Source organism: Babylonia areolata, chromosome 6, assembly GCF_041734735.1.
Source record: "Babylonia areolata isolate BAREFJ2019XMU chromosome 6, ASM4173473v1, whole genome shotgun sequence".
NCBI classification, from domain to species: Eukaryota; Metazoa; Mollusca; class Gastropoda; order Neogastropoda; family Buccinidae; genus Babylonia; species Babylonia areolata.
In genome coordinates, this window is record NC_134881.1 from 55,500,526 (window position 1) to 55,524,022 (window position 23,497).

At 44.4% G+C, this 23,497-nt stretch overlaps 1 protein-coding gene across 3 annotated transcripts in view; it reads right to left on the reverse strand.

The window, feature by feature from the left end:
* LOC143283170 (uncharacterized) overlaps window positions 1–23,497 on the reverse strand; it is a 129,560-nt gene that overhangs the window by 28,577 nt on the left and 77,486 nt on the right. For all 3 annotated transcript variants that reach the window (XM_076589339.1, XM_076589338.1, XM_076589340.1), the window contains exons 12-17: window positions 20,253–20,403; window positions 16,669–16,790; window positions 13,986–14,163; window positions 12,252–12,355; window positions 2,310–2,519; window positions 1,451–1,546 (exon numbers count right to left, since the gene is read on the reverse strand). In XM_076589339.1, the coding sequence (XP_076445454.1) occupies window positions 1,451–1,546; window positions 2,310–2,519; window positions 12,252–12,355; window positions 13,986–14,163; window positions 16,669–16,790; window positions 20,253–20,403 (861 nt within the window). The remainder of the gene's footprint in view (window positions 1–1,450; window positions 1,547–2,309; window positions 2,520–12,251; window positions 12,356–13,985; window positions 14,164–16,668; window positions 16,791–20,252; window positions 20,404–23,497) is intronic.

Sequence of the window (23,497 nt, forward strand, 5' to 3'; positions counted from 1 at the left end):
CACATACATACACACACATGCACACACACACAAACACACACACATACACACACACATGCACACACACACACACACACACACACACACACACACACATATACATACACACACATGCACACACACACAAACACACGTTTGAACAGAAGCCGCATGTTACATGTGGATGGGGCTGATGACTGGATCTTCATGTAGATGGTTGTTGATTGCACAATTCTATTGATCATATTGGATCTGTTTATCATACTGGTAGCAGCAGCAGTAGTAGTAGTAGTAGTAAAAAAAAGATGATAATAATAGTAGTAGTAGTAGTAGTAATACTAGTGGTAATGATAATAATGATCATGACAAAATAATAATAATAATAATAATCATGATAATGATGATGATGATGATCTTAATAATTATAATGAAAATGGCAATAATAATAATAATTGTACCACTGCTACTACTACTACTTCCACGCACAAACACACACACACACATCACACAGCCACACACGTACATGTTTGCGCGCATGCATTCCTCAGCCACCCTCACCTCTCGACCCACTGTCCTACTCCTTACCGCCGCTACCTCGCCCTCCCCCCACTCCCCCCTCACAACTGTTGTGCATGGCCATACAACAACTACACAACACAACTGTTGTGCATGGCCACACCACAACAACTACACAACATAACTGTTCTCCATGGCCACACACAACAACTACACAACATAACTGTTGTGCATGGCCATACCACAACAACTACACATCATAACTGTTGTGCATGGCCATACAACAACTACACAACACAACTGTTGTGCATGGCCATACAACAACTACACAACACAACTGTTGTGCATGGCCATACCACAACAACTACACAACATAACTGTTGTGCATGGCCATACAACAACTACACAACATAACTGTTGTGCATGGCCATACAACAACTACACAACATAACTGTTGTGCATGGCCATACAACAACTACACAACACAACTGTTGTGCATGGCCATACAACAACTACACAACACAACTGTTGTGCATGGCCATACCACAACAACTACACAACATAACTGTTGTGCATGGCCATACCACAACAACTACACAACAGACCTGTTGTGCATGGCCATACCACAACAACTACACAACAGACCTGTTGTGCATGGCCATACAACAACTACACAACATAACTGTTGTGCATGGCCATACAACAACTACACAACATAACTGTTGTGCATGGCCATACCACAACAACTACACAACATAACTGTTGTGCATGGCCACACCCAACAACTACACAACATACCTGTTGTGCATGGCCACACACAACAACTACACAACAGACCTGTTGTGCATGGCCATACCACAACAACTACACAACGTAACTGTTCTCCATGGCCACACACAACAACTACACAACAGACCTGTTGTGCATGGCCACACACAACAACTACACAACATACCCGTGCTTTGCGTGCAGCCTCCTCCTCCTTCTCCTTGCGTGTCTGCTCCTTCTGGTTGATCAGGTCCTGCAGAGCCTGGGCCTCCTCCAGACGTTTCTGGAATAGTAGTAGTAGTAGTAGTAGTAGTAGTAGTGTAGGGACTGGCAGGCTGTCCGTCTTGACCTCACGGCCTTCTTCTTCTTCGTTCGTGGGCTGCAACTCCCACGTTCACTCGTATGTACACGAGTGGGCTTTTACGTGCATGACCGTTTTTACCCCGTTTTCGGGGATGTGCATGCTGAGTATGTTCTTGTTTCCATAACCCACCGAACGCTGACATGGATTACAGGATCTTTAACGTGCGTAATTGATCTTCTGCTCGCGTATTCACACAAAGGGGGTTCAGGCACAAGCAGGTCTGCACATATGTTGACCTGGGAGATCGGAAAAATCACCACCCTTTACCCACCAGGCGCCGTTACCGAGATTCGAATATATATAATAAAAAATCAGAAAGGGAGAAGTTTAAAAACCACAACAAAAAACACACACAAAAACTATTGAATGTAAAACAAGAATTCGCTTTTGGTAAGAAACGAACAACATTTCAGTCCATAGAACTGTGCTAACTGGAAATCTGATCAGAGAGAGAGAGAGAGAGAGAGAGAGAGAGAGAGAGATCATTATCAGTAGTTCAAGGAGGCGTCACACCTATCTCTCACCCCACCCCCCCACACCTATCTCTCACCCCACACCTCCCACACCTATCTCTCACCCCACCCCCCACACCTATCTCTCACCCCACCCCCCACACCTATCTCTCACCCCACCCCCCACACCTATCTCTCACCCCCCGCCTCCACCACCACCTATCTCTTACCTGTCTCTCCAATCGCCGCTGCTCTTTGGCAGCCTCCTTCTTGGCTTTTTCTTCAGCTGCCTTGGGGTCTTCAACGCGCACCTTCTTGCCCTTCTTGGGCTTGGCCTCGGGCGCTTGGCGCCTGGGTGTTGCCGCCGACGGCGACTTGGATCTCTGGGCTTCCGGCAGCAGCGCTTCCTGCATCTTCCGCTGGGCCTCCTCCATTCGCTCCTGGTGCCAGAGAAAATGACAGGCGTCCATGTAGAGTGACTGATTGATTGATATGGATATCTACATAGCGCCTATACCACAGATTGACATACGTTTACAGCTGGGCCAGCAGCAAAGTGACAGCTGTATTATCAATGGTTTCTCCATTGCAATGGGAAATCATTTACTGTTTTGCCTTTTGTGAAGGACCATGACTCTCAAACTGGGAGGCTGGATTGCACTGGCTCTTAGTGCTTCAGCCTTGGGGGCTAGTTGGCCTTTTGGGAACCATCCCAACTACGACTGTCGTAAAACCCTCTTGGCCAAGAGAGTGGGGATGTAACCTGAGGAAGACTCCACTAAAACCACATTCTGGCCCAGATAGTCGGGACAGCAGTTACCTCCTCTGTTGTTCTGATGGTCACAGTCGAACACGACTCGGAGACCAAGCTCTAAGCGCGTTGCAAACACGAGGATATTTGCACAACAGGCTGCCTGTCTGGGTCAAGCCAACTGACGGCTGCCATTTGGGCGCCCAGCATTCGTTTCCTGTGTCATTCAATCTGATTTCAGGCACGCACACATACACACTGTGATAGACATGTAACATTTTAACGTGTATGACCTTTTTTTTGTTGTTGTTGTTGTTTTTTTACCCCGCCATGTACACACACACACACACACACACATATATATATATATAGAGAGAGAGAGAGAGAGAGAGACAGACAGAGACAGAGATAGATAGATAGATAGATAGAGTGACTGATTGTCGACCATTGTTTTGTGTGTTTTATACCACAAACAAATATGTTTATATACGTATTTATCATCATCATCATAATCATTATCAATATCATTATTATTATCATTACCATAGTCATCATCATCACGACTATTATCATTGTCGTTAGTAGTAGCAGCAGTATCATCATCATCATCATCATTCGTGCATATCTAGAAAATGCAGTGGTCTTCGTGAAGTCCAGCAGATTGAACAGACCCTCAGCAAAGAAACAAATCCAGATGAAGCAACCCTCAAAGCCCTAATGCAACTTGTGACATGTGGCCACTGTAAGAATCGTGATCATCCAACAAACTGGTGATCACATTTCTGAAATAATGTTACAAGAAACACAAACTGGGACTTCTATAATATGACAGGAAACAAACTGGGACTTGTATAATATTACAGGAAACACAAACTGGGACTTCTATAATATTACAGGAAACAAACTGGGACTTCTGTAATATGACAGGAAACAAACTGGGACTTCTATAATATTACAGGAAACAAACTGGGACTTCTATAATATTACAGGAAACACAAACTGGGACTTCTATAATATTACAGGAAACATACTGGGACTTCTATAATATGACAGGAAACAAACTGGGACTTCTATAATATGACAGGAAACACAAACTGGGACTTCTATAATATTACAGGAAACACAAACTGGGACTTCTATAATATTACAGGAAACACAAACTGTGACTTCTATAATATGACAGGAAACACAAACTGGGACTTCTATAATATGACAGGAAACAAACTGGGACTTCCAGATTAAAACCATCATGCAAAGGATATGAGGGAAAACATAATTAAAAACCATAATACAAAAAGCCAAATTAATTAATATTTTTTCAGGGTTGACATGCACATGAATACAGCCCCTTAAAAAATACAACAGGAAAAGATACGCAGTTACAAAACAAACAAAGAAAAAAAGAAAAAGAAAAAAAATTGTTTAACACAAAGAGGTAAAAGTCTGACATGCTATGTCTGCCCATCTAAACAACACGTCACCCAACACAGGAACCAAACAACTGTAATTCAACATGCAATGTCTGCCCATCTAAACAACACGTCACCCAACACAAGAACCAAACAACTGTAATTCAACATGCAATGTCTGCCCATCTGAACAAAACGTCACCCAACACAAGAACCAACCACAACTGTAATTCAACATGCAATGTCTGCCCATATGAACAAAACGTCACCCAACACAAGAACCAAACAACTGTAATTCAACATGCAATGTCTGCCCATCTAAACAAAACGTCACCCAACACAAGAACCAAACAACTGTAATTCAACATGCAATGTCTGCCCATCTAAACAACACGTCACCCAACACAAGAACCAACCACAACTGTAATTCAACATGCAATGTCTGCCCATCTAAACAAAACGTCACCCAACACAAGAACCAACCACAACTGTAATTCAACATGCAATGTCTGCCCATCTGAACAAAACGTCACCCAACACAAGAACCAAACAACTGTAATTCAACATGCAATGTCTGCCCATCTAAACAAAACGTCACCCAACACAAGAACCAACCACAACTGTAATTCAACATGCAATGTCTGCCCATCTAAACAAAACGTCACCCAACACAAGAACCAAACAACTGTAATTCAACATGCAATGTCTGCCCATCTAAACAAAACGTCACCCAACACAAGAACCAAACAACTGTAATTCAACATGCAATGTCTGCCCATCTAAACAACACGTCACCCAACACAAGAACCAAACAACTGTAATTCAACATGCAATGTCTGCCCATCTAAACAAAACGTCACCCAACACAAGAACCAAACAACTGTAATTCAACATGCAATGTCTGCCCATCTAAACAACACGTCACCCAACACAAGAACCAACCACAACTGTAATTCAACATGCAATGTCTGCCCATCTGAACAAAACGTCACCCAACACAAGAACCAAACAACTGTAATTCAACATGCAATGTCTGCCCATCTAAACAAAACGTCACCCAACACAAGAACCAAACAACTGTAATTCAACATGCAATGTCTGCCCATCTAAACAACACGTCACCCAACACAAGAACCAAACAACTGTAATTCAACATGCAATGTCTGCCCATCTAAACAAAACGTCACCCAACACAAGAACCAAACAACTGTAATTCAACATGCAATGTCTGCCCATCTAAACAAAACGTCACCCAACACAAGAACCAACCACAACTGTAATTCAACATGCAATGTCTGCCCATCTGAACAAAACGTCACCCAACACAAGAACCAAACAACTGTAATTCAACATGCAATGTCTGCCCATCTAAACAAAACGTCACCCAACACAAGAACCAAACAACTGTAATTCAACATGCAATGTCTGCCCATCTAAACAAAACGTCACCCAACACAAGAACCAAACAACTGTAATTCAACATGCAATGTCTGCCCATCTAAACAAAACGTCACCCAACACAAGAACCAAACAACTGTAATTCAACATGCAATGTCTGCCCATCTAAACAACACGTCACCCAACACAAGAACCAAACAACTGTAATTCAACATGCAATGTCTGCCTATCTAAACAAAACGTCACCCAACACAAGAACCAAACAACTGTAATTCAACATGCAATGTCTGCCCATCTAAACAAAACGTCACCCAACACAAGAACCAAACAACTGTAATTCAACATGCAATGTCTGCCCATCTAAACAAAACGTCACCCAACACAAGAACCAACCACAACTGTAATTCAACATGCAATGTCTGCCCATCTGAACAAAACGTCACCCAACACAAGAACCAACCACAACTGTAATTCAACATGCAATGTCTGCCCATCTAAACAAAACGTCACCCAACACAAGAACCAACCACAACTGTAATTCAACATGCAATGTCTGCCCATCTAAACAAAACGTCACCCAACACAAGAACCAACCACAACTGTAATTCAACATGCAATGTCTGCCCATCTGAACAAAACGTCACCCAACACAAGAACCAAACAACTGTAATTCAACATGCAATGTCTGCCCATCTAAACAAAACGTCACCCAACACAAGAACCAAACAACTGTAATTCAACATGCAATGTCTGCCCATCTAAACAACACGTCACCCAACACAAGAACCAAACAACTGTAATTCAACATGCAATGTCTGCCCATCTAAACAAAACGTCACCCAACACAAGAACCAAACAACTGTAATTCAACATGCAATGTCTGCCCATCTAAACAAAACGTCACCCAACACAAGAACCAACCACAACTGTAATTCAACATGCAATGTCTGCCCATCTGAACAAAACGTCACCCAACACAAGAACCAAACAACTGTAATTCAACATGCAATGTCTGCCCATCTAAACAAAACGTCACCCAACACAAGAACCAAACAACTGTAATTCAACATGCAATGTCTGCCCATCTAAACAAAACGTCACCCAACACAAGAACCAAACAACTGTAATTCAACATGCAATGTCTGCCCATCTAAACAAAACGTCACCCAACACAAGAACCAAACAACTGTAATTCAACATGCAATGTCTGCCCATCTAAACAACACGTCACCCAACACAAGAACCAAACAACTGTAATTCAACATGCAATGTCTGCCTATCTAAACAAAACGTCACCCAACACAAGAACCAAACAACTGTAATTCAACATGCAATGTCTGCCCATCTAAACAAAACGTCACCCAACACAAGAACCAAACAACTGTAATTCAACATGCAATGTCTGCCCATCTAAACAAAACGTCACCCAACACAAGAACCAACCACAACTGTAATTCAACATGCAATGTCTGCCCATCTGAACAAAACGTCACCCAACACAAGAACCAACCACAACTGTAATTCAACATGCAATGTCTGCCCATCTAAACAAAACGTCACCCAACACAAGAACCAACCACAACTGTAATTCAACATGCAATGTCTGCCCATCTAAACAAAACGTCACCCAACACAAGAACCAACCACAACTGTAATTCAACATGCAATGTCTGCCCATCTAAACAACACGTCACCCAACACAAGAACCAACCACAACTGTAATTCAACATGCAATGTCTGCCCATCTAAACAAAACGTCACCCAACACAAGAACCAACCACAACTGTAATTCAACATGCAATGTCTGCCCATCTGAACAAAACGTCACCCAACACAAGAACCAAACAACTGTAATTCAACATGCAATGTCTGCCCATCTGAACAAAACGTCACCCAACACAAGAACCAAACAACTGTAATTCAACATGCAATGTCTGCCCATCTAAACAACACGTCACCCAACACAAGAACCAACCACAACTGTAATTCAACATGCAATGTCTGCCCATCTGAACAACACATCACCCAACACAACAACCAACCACAACTGTAATTCAACAAGCAAGCGTGCTGTTCTCATTTTCTGTCATCTTCTTTTCACTATGCTCTTAAACACACACACACACACACACACACACACAAAGTGTGGGTGGAAGGGCTGGAATAAAAAGGAACGGTGTTTAACGAAGTGAAATTGCATCCCACAATAATAACGGTATACTGGTAAGTATACAGGAGTGATTTTTCACATTCAGTTAAATTCAAGGTTGTCACCGGCTTCTACGTGAATGCACTGACAAGATGTGACGACTAAATACATATATCACCGACTGTTAACTAAACACATATGTTATAGACAGGCCTTAACAAACCAGTTTTGAGTCTGTCAAGGTCTATCCAGAGTGCTTCACAACAGAACGTTTAAAGAAAAAGAAAGAAAGAAAAAAAACCCACACAAAAACCAGCTAACATGTAGCCATATACAATGGCTGCAACTAAACCCTGGTGGTAGCATGCAGATAATTCTTCAAGCAAGGCTGTGAAAAAATTAATAGTTTGTTAACAATAACATGCATTGAATTGCTCACCTGTTGACAATAACATGCATTGAATTGCTCACCTGTTTCTGATTCCTACTGTGCTGCTTTGTTTAAATTGTATGATAAAAATGAACCCCAGATCAAACAGCATTAGACTGCATGATAAAAATGAACCCCAGATCAAACAGCATTAGACTGTATGATAAAAATGAACCCCAGATAAAAAAAACATTAGACTGCATGATAAAAATGAACCCCAGATCAAACAACATTAGACTGCATGATAAAAATGAAACCCAGATCAAACAACATTAGACTGTATGATAAAAATGAACCCCAGATCAAACAACATTAGACTGTATGATAAAAATGAACCCCAGATCAAACAACATTAGACTGCATGATAAAAATGAACCCCAGATCAAACAACATTAGACTGTATGATAAAAATGAACCCCAGATCAAACAGCATTAGACTGTATGATAAAAATGAACCCCAGATCAAACAACATTAGACTGCATGATAAAAATGAACCCCAGATCAAACAACATTAGACTGTATGATAAAAATGAACCCCAGATCAAACAGCATTAGACTGTATGATAAAAATGAACCCCAGATCAAACAGCATTAGACTGTATGATAAAAATGAACCCCAGATCAAACAACATTAGACTGCATGATAAAAATGAACCCCAGATCAAACAACATTAGACTGTATGATAAAAATGAACCCCAGATCAAACAACATTAGACTGCATGATAAAAATGAACCCCAGATCAAACAGCATTAGACTGTATGATAAAAATGAACCCCAGATCAAACAGCATTAGACTGTATGATAAAAATGAACCCCAGATCAAACAACATTAGACTGTATGATAAAAATGAACCCCAGATCAAACAACATTAGACTGTATGATAAAAATGAACCCCAGATCAAACAGCATTAGACTGTATGATAAAAATGAACTCCAGATCAAACAGCATATATAACCACGTGTAATGTAAAATCAATAATTGTTTGACATAGATAGTGCTGGCGCAGTAGTAGTGGTGGTGAAAGTGGTCAGTAGAGGGATAGTGACACACACTGACCATTTGACATGGGCCATTCCGTACACACACACACACACACACACACACACACACACAATCATGTGCACATTCACTCACACACACACACACACACATAATCATGTGCACATTCACACAGACACACACACACATAATCATGTGCACATTCACACACACACACATACACACACACATAATCATGTGCACATTCACACACACACACACATACACACACTCACACACACAATCATGTGCACATTCACATACACACACACACACACACATAATCATGTGCACATTCACACACACACACACATAATCATGTGCACATTCACACACACACACACATACACACACACACACATAATCATGTGCACATTCACACACACACACATACACACACTCACACACACAATCATGTGCACATTCACATACACACACACACACACATAATCATGTGCACATTCACACAGACACACACATAATCATGTGCACATTCACACACACACACACGTACACACACACACACATAATCATGTGCACATTCACACACACACATACACACACTCACACACACAATCATGTGCACATTCACACACACACACACACACACATAATCATGTGCACATTCACACAGACACACACATAATCATGTGCACATTCACACACACACACACGTACACACACACACACATAATCATGTGCACATTCACACACACACATACACACACTCACACACACAATCATGTGCACATTCACACACACACACACACACATGATCATGTGCACATTCACACACACACACACACATAATCATGTGCACATTCACATACACACACACACACACACATAATCGTGCACATTCACACACACACACACATAATCATGTGCACATTCACGCACACACAAACAAACACACACACACACACACACATACATAATCATGTGCACATTCACACACACAAACACACACACACATAATCATGTGCACACTCACACACACACACACACACACACGCACACACGCACGCACATACACACAGGCACATACACAAACTTCAATACACACACACACAGATAGAGCGAAACAGATAAGCAGGTATGGACACAGTCAACGTAATTACTGTTCAGTCACTGTAGTAACTGTTTAGCTAGTGTAGACATTGTCTAGCCAGTGTAGTCACTGTAGTCACTGTACAGCCAGTGTAGTCATTGAACAGCCAGTGTAGTCACTGTACAACCAGTCATCGTATAGTCAGTGTAGTCATCGTATAGCCAGTGTAGTCATTGAACAGCCAGTGTAGTCACTGCACAACCAGTCATCGTATAGTCAGTGTAGTCATCGTATAGCCAGTGTAGTCATTGAACAGCCAGTGTAGTCACTGTACAACCAGTCATCGTATAGTCAGTGTAGTCATCGTATAGTCAGTGTAGTCATTGAACAGCCAGTGTAGTCACTGTACAACCAGTCATCGTATAGTCAGTGTAGTCATCGTACAGTCAGTGTAGTCACTGAACAGCCAGTGTAGTCACTGAACAGCCACTGTAGTCACTGAACAGCCAGTGTAGTCACTGAACAGCCAGTATAGTCACTGTACAACCAGTCATCGTATAGTCAGTGTAGTCATCGTGTAGTCAGTGTCGTCACTGAACAAATAGTGTAGTCACTGTACAGCCACTGTAGTCATCATATAGTCATTGTACAGCCAGTGTAGTCATCGTATAGTCAGTTCAGTCAATGTACAGCCAGTGTTGTCATTGTACAGCCAGTGTAGTCATCGTATAGTCAGTGTGGTCAATGTACAGCCAGTGTAGTCATTGTACAGCTAGTGTAGTCATTGTACAGCTAGTGTAGTCCACGTACAGCCAGTGTAGTCATTGTACAGCCAGTGTTGTTATTGTACAGAGAGTGTAGTCACTGTACAGCTAGCGTAGTCATTGTACAGCCAGTGTAGTCAGTGTAGTCATTGTACAGAGAGTGTAGTCACTGTACAGCCAGTGTAGTCAGTGTGGTCATTGTACAGCCAGTGTAGTCACTGTACAAACACTGTAGTCATCGTATAGTCATTGTAGTCATTGTACAGCCAGTGTTGTCATTGTACAGCTAGTGTAGTCCTCGTACAGCCAGTGTAGTCACTGTACAGCTAGTGTAGTCATTGTACAGGCACGGTAGTCATCGTATAGTCAGTGTATCATTGTACAGCCAGTGTAGTCACTGTACAGCTAGTGTAGTCACTGTACAGCTAGTGTAGTCATTGTACAGCCACGGTAGTCATCGTATAGTCAGTGTAGTCACTGTACAGCCAGTGTAGTCCTCGTACAGCCAGTGTAGTCACTGTACAGCCAGTGTAGTTACTGTATAGCTAGTGTAGTCATCGAACAGCTAGTATACAGCCAGTGTAGTCATTGTACAGCCAGTGTAGTCACTGCAGAATAGTCCTCGTACAGCCAGTGTAGCCAGTGTAGTCACTGTACATCACATCCAGTGTAGTCACTGTAAAGCCAGTGCAGTCATTGTAAAGCCAGTGTAGTCACTGTACAGTCAGAGCAGTCATTGTAAAGCCAGTGTAGTCACTGTACATCACATCCAGTGTAGTCACTGTACAGTCAGAGCAGTCACTGTAAAGCCAGTGTAGTCACTGTACAGTCAGAGCAGTCACTGTAAAGCCAGTGTAGTCACTGTACAGTCAGAGCAGTCATTGTAAAGCCAGTGTAGTCACTGTACAGTCAGAGCAGTCATTGTAAAGCCAGTGTAGTCACTGTACAGTCAGAGCAGTCATTGTAAAGCCAGTGTAGTCAAGCTAGTGTAGTCACTATACAATCAGTGTAGTCACTGTACATCACATCCAGTGCAGTCACTGAACAGCCAGTGTAGTCATTGTGCAGCCAGTGTAGTTACTGGAAGCTAGTGCAGTCACTGTGTACTCGATGTATAGTCAGTGTAGTCCCCCGGAGCCCCGCCCCCCCCCCCCCACACACACACACACACACATACCTTGAGAGCTTGTTCAGCCTGCTGCAGCTCCTCCTCAGTCAGCCCCTCCCCTTCCTCGCTGACCCTGGTGGGCAGTCCCAGAGATTCCTCCATCGCCTTGTGCACTGCAACAGTGCGCCACACCACACCTCACTACTAAGGGATGTGCACGCACGCACGCACACTAACACACACACACACACACACTCTCTCTCTCTCACACACACACTCTCTCTCTCTCTCTCTCTCACACACACACACACACACACACACACACACACACACACACACACACACACACGCACACACACACACACACACACACACACACACACACGCACACACACACACGCACACACACACACACACACACACACACACATACACACACACTACAGAATTTTGCCAGAGTATGTGTGTACCTATCACTGTGGATTTCTTTCTACAGAATTTTTGCCAGAGGACAATACTCTCGTTGCCATGGGTTCTTTTCCAGTGCGCAGGTGCGTGCTGCACACGGAACCTTAGTTTTATCATTTCATCCGAATGACCAAACACTCAGTTTGTATTTTGCAGTCAAGCGTGGGAGAAAGGGTGAGAGCGAGATTCCTAACCTAGACTTCCAGGTGAGAGTCTTAACAATTCTGTCACCCTGCTCCCAGAATAATGATAATAATAATTATTATTATTTGTTTATTTATTTGTATTTCTTTTTATCACAACAGATTTCTCTGTGTGAAATTCGGGCTGCTCTCTCCAGGGAGAGCGCGTCGCTACACTACAGCGCCACCCATTTTTTTGTATTTTTTCCTGCGTGCAGTTTTAATTGTTTTTCCCTATCGAAATGGACTTTTCTGCAGAATTTTGCCAGGAACAACCCTTTTGTTGCCGTGGGTTCTTTTATGTGCGCTAAGTGCATGCTGCACACGGGACCTCGGTTTATCGTTTCATCCGAATGACTAATCATAATAATAATAATGATGATCATCATGATCATAATCATAATAATATAATGGATACTTAATGAGTGCTTTCCTCCCTTGAAGGGAGTTCAAAGCGCTTTATAATAAACATTAAACACATGCACACATACGCAATAATTTCAAAAGGAAGAGAAAAAAAGATTTAACGCACAAAAGCATAAAACAGATTCAAAGACCATGCCTATTAAGATTACTTAATCTCTCTCTCACACACACACACACACACACACACACACACGCCCGCCCGTCCGCCCGCACTCAGAAAGAGAGTTTGCATGGCTAAGAACAGAATGTCATTGGGAAGGGATGGAAAGTCTATGCATAGGCGTTTTCAAAAAGATGCGTTTTCAGATCTGTTTTAAAAGATTGAAATGAAGGAGAGTGGCGAAGATCGTGAGGTGAACTGTTCCAGATAAATGGAGCTGAATGAGAAACAGGAAGATTCACCGAAGGACTGGGTTTTAACACGGGCAGCAAGTAGCCGCCGCGAATCGGAAGATGTTGTCGTGGGGGTGTGTAGGTTTGAATGGCTTCTCTCAGATACTACGGGGCAAACACCCGAAATGGAGTTGAAGGTAAGAGTTGCGACTTTGTACTGAATGCGGGCAGAAATTGGTAACCAGTGAAGAGAATGCAGAAGATGAGTGATATTGTCAAGTCTTTTTGGTTCCAAAGATTAGCCTTGATGCTGCGTTTTGAACTCTCTGGAGTTTAAAAAGAATATTATCCAGTATTAAGGGTAAGCAATGAGGAGGGAGGACAAGCCACTCACTCTCCATCAGTTCATTCTCCAGTTCGTTCTGCGCCACCAGGGAGTTGCTCCTCTCCATGGCCTCTTTCATGTGCTCCGGGATCACCAGGCCCTGCTTCTCTGCCGGGGTCTTGGCGCGGGGCGGTGGGGGTGGGGGCCGGTACGTCTCTTTCTGCTGCTTCTTGCCGCTCTCTTTCACCTGTGGGTAAAAACAGACCCGCCGGGCATGATGGGGGTGCAACGTCGGCTGCTCCCAACACTTCACTGGCTTCCTGTGAAGGCTAGAGTCCAATACAAGATTGCTCTCAACACTTCACTGGCTTCCTGTGAAGGCTAGAGTCCAATACAAGATTGCTCCCAACACTTCACTGGCTTCCTGTGAAGGCTAGAGTCCAATACAAGATTGCTCCCAACACTTCACTGGCTTCCTGTGAAGGCTAGAGTCCAATACAAGGTTGCTCCCAATACTTCACTGGCTTCCTGTGAAGGCTAGAGTCCAATACAAAGTTGCTCCCAACACTTCACTGGCTTCCTGTGAAGGCTAGAGTCCAATACAAGGTTGCTCCCAACACTTCACTGGCTTCCTGTGAAGGCTAGAGTCCAATACAATATTGCTCCCAACACTCACTGGCTTCCTGTCAAGGCTAGAGTCCAATACAAAGTTGCTCCCAACACTTCACTGGCTTCCTGTGAAGGCTAGAGTCCAATACAAGTCTGCCCCCAACACTTCACTGACTTCCTGTGAAGGCTAGAGTCCAATACAAGGTAAACTCTTTCTACTGCTTCTTGGTGCTCTCTTTTGCCTGTGAGTAAAAACAGACCCAGGCATGATGAGGGTGCAATGTCGGTTGCTCCCAACACTTCACTGGCTTCCTGTCAAGGCTAGATCATATTGATTTCAATATAAAGATGCCCCAACACTTCACTGGCTTTCCTGTGAAGGCTAGATCATATTGATTTCAATATAAAGATGCCCCAACACTTCACTGGCTTTCCTGTCAAGGCTAGATCATATTGATTTCAATATAAAGATGCCCCAACACTTCACAGGCTTCCTGTCAAGGCTAGATCATATTGATTTCAATATAAAGATGCCCCAACACTTCACTGGCTTTCCTGTGAAGGCTAGATCATATTGATTTCAATATAAAGATGCCCCAACACTTCACTGGCTTTCCTGTAAAGGCTAGATCATATTGATTTCAATATAAAGATGCCCCAACACTTCACTGGCTTCCTGTAAAGGCTAGATCATATTGATTTCAATATAAAGATGCCCCAACACTTCACAGGCTTTCTGTAAAGGCTAGATCATATTGGTTTCAATATAAAGATGCCCCAACACTTCAATGGCTTTCCTGTAAAGGCTAGATCATATTGGTTTCAATATAAAGATGCCCCAACACTTCACTGGCTTTCCTGTAAAGGCTAGATCATATTGGTTTCAATATAAAGATGCCCCAACACTTCAATGGCTTTCCTGTAAAGGCTATAACCCGGTACAAGATTGCTGGTTTCTGCTCTCAGTGTCTTTCTGCCTGTGAGTTAAAAACATACTCAGGCCTGAGGGTACAACGTCACTGTTCCCAACACTTCACTGGCTTCCTGTGAAGGCAGGAATCCAAAACAAGATTTGCTTGTCTCTATTTTCAGTATCTCCATCACAACAATATGCCACCGTATCTTTCACATCTTCTCCATCTATATACCATCCTTCTAGGATGCTATGCTTTATCAGCACCTCTCTAGACAGTTCGGTTCTGCCTTGAGACCTCTGGTTAAAAAAACACTGCATGTCTTTGTCTTTGGTGCTAGCCTCTGTCCCTCTTCCCAAAAAGAATATATTAGCACATCTGTGTGAATTTCACCTCTCTGATACCAACAGGTGTGTGCTTGTTTCTGTTTTCTGTGTGTGCTGTTGGGGTGTTACTTATCACCAGTCATGTTTATTGATGACGTAAAAGAAAAAAAAGCAGTTATGTTCAAACCACCACCACCATCACCATCACCACCATCATCACAATCACCACCACCACCACCATCATCATCATCACCACCACCACCACCATCATCATCACCACCGCCACCACCACCACCATCATCATCACCATCATCATCATCACAATCACCACCACCACCACCACCATCATCATCATCACCATCATCACAATCACCACCACCACCAGCATCATCACCATCATCACCACCACCACCACCATCATCATCATCACCACCACCACCATCACCACCATCATCACCACCATCACCACCACCATCATCATCATCATCATCACCATCACCAACACCACCACCATCACCACCACCACCACCACCACCACCATCATCATCACCACCACCACCACCATCACCACTATCATCACCACCACCATCACCACCACCACCACCATCATCACCACCACCACCATCATCACCATCACCACCACCACCACCATCATCACCACCACCACCATCACCATCACCACCACCACCACCACCATCACCATCACCATCACCACCACCACCACCACCACCATTATCATCACCATCACCACCACCACCACCACCACTATCATCACCACCACCACCACCACCACCATCACCATCATCACCACCACCACCACCATCATCACCACCACCACCATCATCACCATCACCATCATCATCAAAACCCAGACAGGGCGGAAGCCTGTCAATGGTTCCTGACCTTGGGCGAAGAAGGGGCAGCACTGTCCGTGTCAGTGTGGTCTGTCTTGACGGAAGTGATGTCCATGGCCTTGACAAACGTCTTTCCTCCCGCACCCTTCTTCTCTGACTTGCCTCCCTTTTCTGGGACCAACACCAGTCACAGTGAGGAGGAGGAGGATTATCAGGAGGATGGCGACGATGACAATGAAGAAGATGATAATGATTGAAAAATAAAAATAATTCTTCTTCTTCGCCTTCTTTCTTTTTCTTCTTCATCGTCGTCTTCTTCTTTCTTTCTTTATTCTTTATCATCATCATCATCATCATCATTTTCTTCTTCTTCTTCTTCTTCTTCTTCTTATTATTATTATTATTATTATCATACAGATTATGATGATGATGATGATGGCAATGAAGAAAAAGAAGACAATGATGATGACTTTGATGAAGATGACGACAATGAAGAAGAACATAATGATGATGATAATGATGACGATGACAACAATGGAAAAAATAATGATGATGACAATAATGAGAAGTAAGAAGATGATGGCACTGGAGAAGAAGATGATGATGATGACACTGACAATGATGAAGAAGAGAATGACATCAATGATGAAAAAAAAAGATAACAATGATGAAGATGATATGATGACGATGATGATGACGATGAAAAAAATGTCGACCATGCTGTTATCTGCGATTATCACCATCACAACTGATTTTAAAGTTTCTTTTTTTACTTCACTGAACATTGATCACCCAATGAATAACCTGACAGACAGACAGGCTGGCATGCCAACAGACAGAGACAGACAGACAGGCTGGCATGCCAACAGACAGAGACAGACGGACACACATAAAAACAGCTATGACAGACTGACAGACAACTAAACTGGACGAGCTTATAGTCCGACAGTTCAGAGATGAATAGATGGACAAAGAGACAGCCAGAAAAAAGAGAAAGCTCTTCAATTCGGCAAGACAACTGGCAAGTTAGCCGGATTGCTAGTTAGATAGTTAGACAGATTGATAAAAAGATAACTCTTGCACACACAAACAAAATTGAAATGTGAACTTGGAATACTTTTCAACTCTTCGTTTGACAAAAACTGTCAGCATTATTTTTTGTATGTGGTGTCACAACAAAGTGGAGTGTTGGCCTCGAGGTAACGTGTCAGCCTGGGATGCGAGAGAATCTGAGCGCACTGGTTCGAATCCCGGCACAGTCGCCAGTATTTTCCCCCCCTCCACTAGACCTTGAGTCGTGGTCTAGACGCTAGTCATTCGGATGAGACAATAAACCGAGGTCCTGTGTGCAGCATGCATTTAACTCACGTAAAAGAACCCAAGGCAACAAAGGGGTTGTCCCTGGCAAAATTCTGTTGAAAAATACACTTCGATAGGAGTACTTAGACACATGAAAAAAGCTAAAGGCAGGGAACAATATGAAAAAGGGGAGGTCGGGGAAGCGCTATCAGTGTAGCCGTGCGCTCTCCCTGGGGACAGCAGCCCGAATTTTTTTTTTTTTTTTATCACAACAGATTTCTCTGTGTGAAATTCGGGCTGCTCTCCCCAGGGAGAGCGCGTCTCTACACTACAGCGCCACCATTTTTTTGTATTTTTTCCTGCGTGCAGTTTATTTGTTTTTCCTATTGAAGTGGATTTTTCTACACAATTTTGCCAGGGACAACCCTTTTGTTGCCGTGGGTTCTTTTACGTGCGCTAAGTGCATGCTGCACACGGGACCTCGGTTTATCGTCTCATCTGAATGACTAGCGTCCAGATCACCACTCAAGGCCTAGTAGAGGGGGAGAAAACATCGGCGGCTGAGCCGTGATTCGAACCAGCGCGCTCAGATTCTCTCGCTTCCTAGGCGGACGCGTTACCTCTAGGCCATCACTCCACATGAGAAATCTCACACAGAGAAATCTGTTGCAACAAGAAAAAGAGTATTACAATACAATACAACACAATACAAATATCTTCAAATTTCACCATCATTATCGTAACGAATGACCCTTTCAGTCAACATCATCAGCAAACTTTACCTCAGACAAAAACAATTCAACATACATGCATGCCATACCACACACACACACACACACACACACACACACACCTTTAGGAAGCTTGTGGACAGAAGAGGGTGCAGGTTTCTTGCTGGCTACAGAAGATCTCTCACACACACACACACACACACACACACACACACACACACACCTTTAGGAGGCTTGTGGACAGAAGAGGGTGCAGGTTTCTTGCTGGCTACAGAAGATCTCTCACACACACACACACACACACACACACACACACACACACACACACCTTTAGGAGGCCTGTGGACAGAAGAGGGTGCAGGTTTCTTGCTGGCTACAGAAGATCTCACACTCACTCACACACACACACCTTTAGGAGGCCTGTGGACAGAAGAGGGTGCAGGTTTCTTGCTGGCTACAGAAGATCTCACACACACACACACACACACACACACACACACACACACACACACACCTTTAGGAGGCCTGTGGACAGAAGAGGGTGCAGGTTTCTTGCTGGCTACAGAAGATCTCACACTCACACACACACACACACACACACACACCTTTAGGAGGCCTGTGGACAGAAGAGGGTGCAGGTTTCTTGCTGGCTACAGAAGATCTCTCTCACACACACACACACACACACACACACACACACACACACACACACCTTTAGGAGGCCTGTGGACAGAAGAGGGTGCAGGTTTCTTGCTGGCTACAGAAGATCTCACACACACACACACACACACACACACACACACACACACACACACACACCTTTAGGAGGCCTGTGGACAGAAGAGGGTGCAGGTTTCTTGCTGGCTACAGAAGATCTCTCTCTCTCACACACACACACACACACACACACACACACCTTTAGGAGGCCTGTGGACAGAAGAGGGTGCAGGTTTCTTGCTGGCTACAGAAGATCTCTCACACACACACACACACACACACACACACCTTTAGGAGGCCTGTGGACAGAAGAGGGTGCAGGTTTCTTGCTGGCTACAGAAGATCTCACACACACACACACACACACACACACACACACACACACACACACATCTTTAGGAGGCCTGTGGACAGAAGAGGGTGCAGGTTTCTTGCTGGCTACAGAAGATCTCTCTCACACACACACACACACACACACACACACCTTTAGGAGGCCTGTGGACAGAAGAGGGTGCAGGTTTCTTGCTGGCTACAGAAGATCTCACACTCACACACACACACACACACACACACACACACACACACACACCTTTAGGAGGCCTGTGGACAGAAGAGGGTGCAGGTTTCTTGCTGGCTACAGAAGATCTCACACACACACACACACACACACACACACACACACACACCCCTTTAGGAGGCCTGTGGACAGAAGAGGGTGCAGGCTTCTTGCTGGCTACAGAAGATCTCACACACACACACACACACACACACACACACACACACACACACACACCTTTAGGAGGCCTGTGGACAGAAGAGGGTGCAGGCTTCTTGCTGGCTACAGAAGATCTCTCACACACACACACACACACACACACACACACACCTTTAGGAGGCCTGTGGACAGAAGAGGGTGCAGGTTTCTTGCTGGCTACAGGAGAGGAGGACTGGGTACCCCCTGTCTTTGTGGCTGCTGTCTCTGGAACTTTGTCAGGCTGCTGTTTCTTCACCTCCGCCAGGACTGCTGGCGGTGCAGGCTGCAGATTGAATAATCATAACTGTATCGTATCGTATCGTATCGTATCGTATTGTATTGTACTGTATCGTATCGTATCGTATTGTATTGTATTTCTTTTTGTCACAACAGATTCCTCTGACTGAAATTCGGGCTGCTCTCCCCAGGGAGAGCGCGTCGCTACACTACAGCGCCACCCTTTTTTTTTTTCTTTTCTTTTCCCTGCGTGCAGATTTATTTGTTTTTCCTATCGAAGTGGATTTTTCTACACAATTTTGCCAGGAACAACCCTTTTGTTGCCGCGGGTTCTTTTACGTGCGCTAAGTGCATGCTGCACACGGGACCTCGGTTTATCGTCTCATCCGAATGACTAGCGTCCAGACCACCACTCAAGGTCTAGAGGAGGGGGAGAAAATAACGGCGACTGAGCCGTGATTCGAACCAGCGCGCTCAGATTCTCTCGCTTCCTAGGTGGACGCGTTACCTCTAGGCCATCATTCCACATATGATAATGCTAAAAAAAAAAAAAAAAAGTGCAGCATGCACTTAGCGCACGTAAAAGAACCCACGGCAACAAAAGGGTTGTTCCTGGCAAAATTGTGTAGAAAAATCCATTTCGATAGGAAAACCAAATAAAACTGCAGGCAGGAAAAAATACAACAACAACAACAAAAATGGGTGTCGTTGTAGTGCTGCGACGCGCTCTCCCTTGGGAGAGCAGCCCGAATTTCACACAGAGAAATCTGTTGTGACAAAAAAAAAAGAAATACAATACAATACGAAATACAAGGCGATAGAAATGATGTTAACTACTACGACTACTACTACTAAAACTGAGAGTAATAACAACAACAACAGCAACAATAATAATATTACTACTACAACAACAACTACTACTACCACTACTACTACCACTACTACAAAAACAGTAATGATCATCGTGTTCATCACATCATCATTGTTCAGTTATGTAGTTTTTTTCCAGAGAGATAATCATCATTCATATTGTGACAATAATTGCTTAGTTAAGTGGCACTTAAATGTGGTTCGTCCGTCGGGATCGACGAGGACCATCTAGTCATCCTGGGGGTGGGTGGGTTGGGCTCTGTGGGCGCGCAGATGACTGGTCAGGCCAATTCGCGCCCGGAAGGTTCTGACGCAGTGTGGGCAGGGGATGGTGGCGGCTGTCGGGGACTTGCTGGCCCTGCTTTTCCTGGCCTGTCTGCGTTGCTCTACTGCAGCGATTTTGTTGGCCTCACAGGATTTGGCGCCTTTGTGGACAGCTGAAGGCCACTTTGGTCTGTCCATTGCATTCAGCTCCCATGTGTCGTGGCTGATGTTGAAGGCCTTCAGAGAAGCTTTCAGAGTGTCTTTGAAGCGCTTCTTTTGGCCTCCATGGGAGCACTTGCCATGTTGGAGTTCGCCATACAGCAGTTTCTTGGGGAACCGGTGGTCTGGCATGCGAACTACATGGCCTGCCCAGCGCAGCTGGGCCTGCATCAAGATGGTGTAGATGCTGGGCAAGTTTGTACGAGTGAGCACCTCTGTGTCAGGGATCTTCTCTTGCCACTTTATGCCGAGAAGTTTTCTGAGGTTGGTGGTGTGGAAGTGGTTCAGCTTTTTGGCGTGGCGTTTGTAGACCGTCCATGATTCACATCCATAGAGCAGTGTGGTGAGAACTATGGCCTTGTATACTTTGAGCTTCGTCTCCAGGGTGATGCCTCTCCTGTTCCAAACGTTCTTATGGAGTCTGCCGAAGGCAGCGCTGGCTTTGGCGAGTCTGGCATTCAACTCGTCGTCGATGACAACTGTGCGAGAGAGTGTACTGCCCAGGTATGTGAACTTGTCCACCGCGTTCAGTCGTTGCCCGTTGATGAAGATGTTTGGTTCAACGTAAGGCTTTCCTGGAGCTGGCTGGTGCATCACCTCAGTCTTCTTTGTGCTGATTGTGAGGCCGAAGTTGTCACAGGCAGCAGAGAACTTGTCGACGCTGTGTTGCATGTCAGCTTCGGAGGCAGCGTTGAGAGCGCAGTCATCAGCAAACTAGGAAGTCGTTGACGGTGTCTGTCCTCACCTTGGTTTTTGCTTGAAGCCTCCTGAGGTTGAAGAGTGAGCCATCTGTGCGGTACCTGATGCCAATGCCTACGTCAGCGTCCCTGAAGGCATCTGTCAGCATGGCTGAAAACATGAGACTGAACAGGGTGGGGGCAAGAACACACCCTTGCTTGACTCCGTTGGAGACAGGGAATGGTTCTGAAGTCTCTCCGTTGTCTTGGACTCGGGCCAGCATCCCATCGTGTAGTTGCCGTATGATGGTGATGAACTTTCTGGGACATCCGTACTTCGCCAAGATTCTCCAAAGGCCATCTCTGCTAACAGTATCGAAGGCCTTGGTCAGATCGGCATAGGTGGAGTAAAGGTCGGCGTTCTGTTCCTGACACTTCTCCTGGAGCTGCCTGGCAGCAAACACCATGTCGATAGTCCCGCGTTCTTTCCGGAAGCTACACTGGCTCTCTGGTAGGAGACCTTGCTCAAGGTGCGCTATGAGACGGCTGAGTAGCACTCTGGCCAGAGTCTTGCCTGCGACGGACAGCAGGGATATTCCACGATGGTTGTCACAGGCCTGACGATTTCCTTTGCGCTTGTACAGGTGTATGATGGAAGCGTCTTTGAAGTCCTGTGAAACTGCCTAATGCTGCCAGATGAGCTGGAACAGCTGGTGAAGCTTCTCAGTCAGCGCCATACCACCTTCTTTGTAGACCTCAGCTGGAATGGAGTCTAAGCCAGGGGCTTTGCCATTAGATAGCAGACGGATAGCTTTCTGGGTCTCCTCCAAAGTTGGAATGGCATCCAACGACTCACTGACTGGCACCTGGGGGAGTCGGTCGATGGCTTCACTTAAATAGTACTCATCCAAAGAGATTAAATAACAATAACACTACTACCACTACTACAACTAATCATCATCATCGTCATCGTCATCATCATCATCATCGTAACAATAATTGATCAGTTATGCAGCACCTATCCAGACAGAATAAGTAACACCAATTCTATAATGACAACAGTGAATATCATCATATCACACACATGCACACACACACACACACACACAC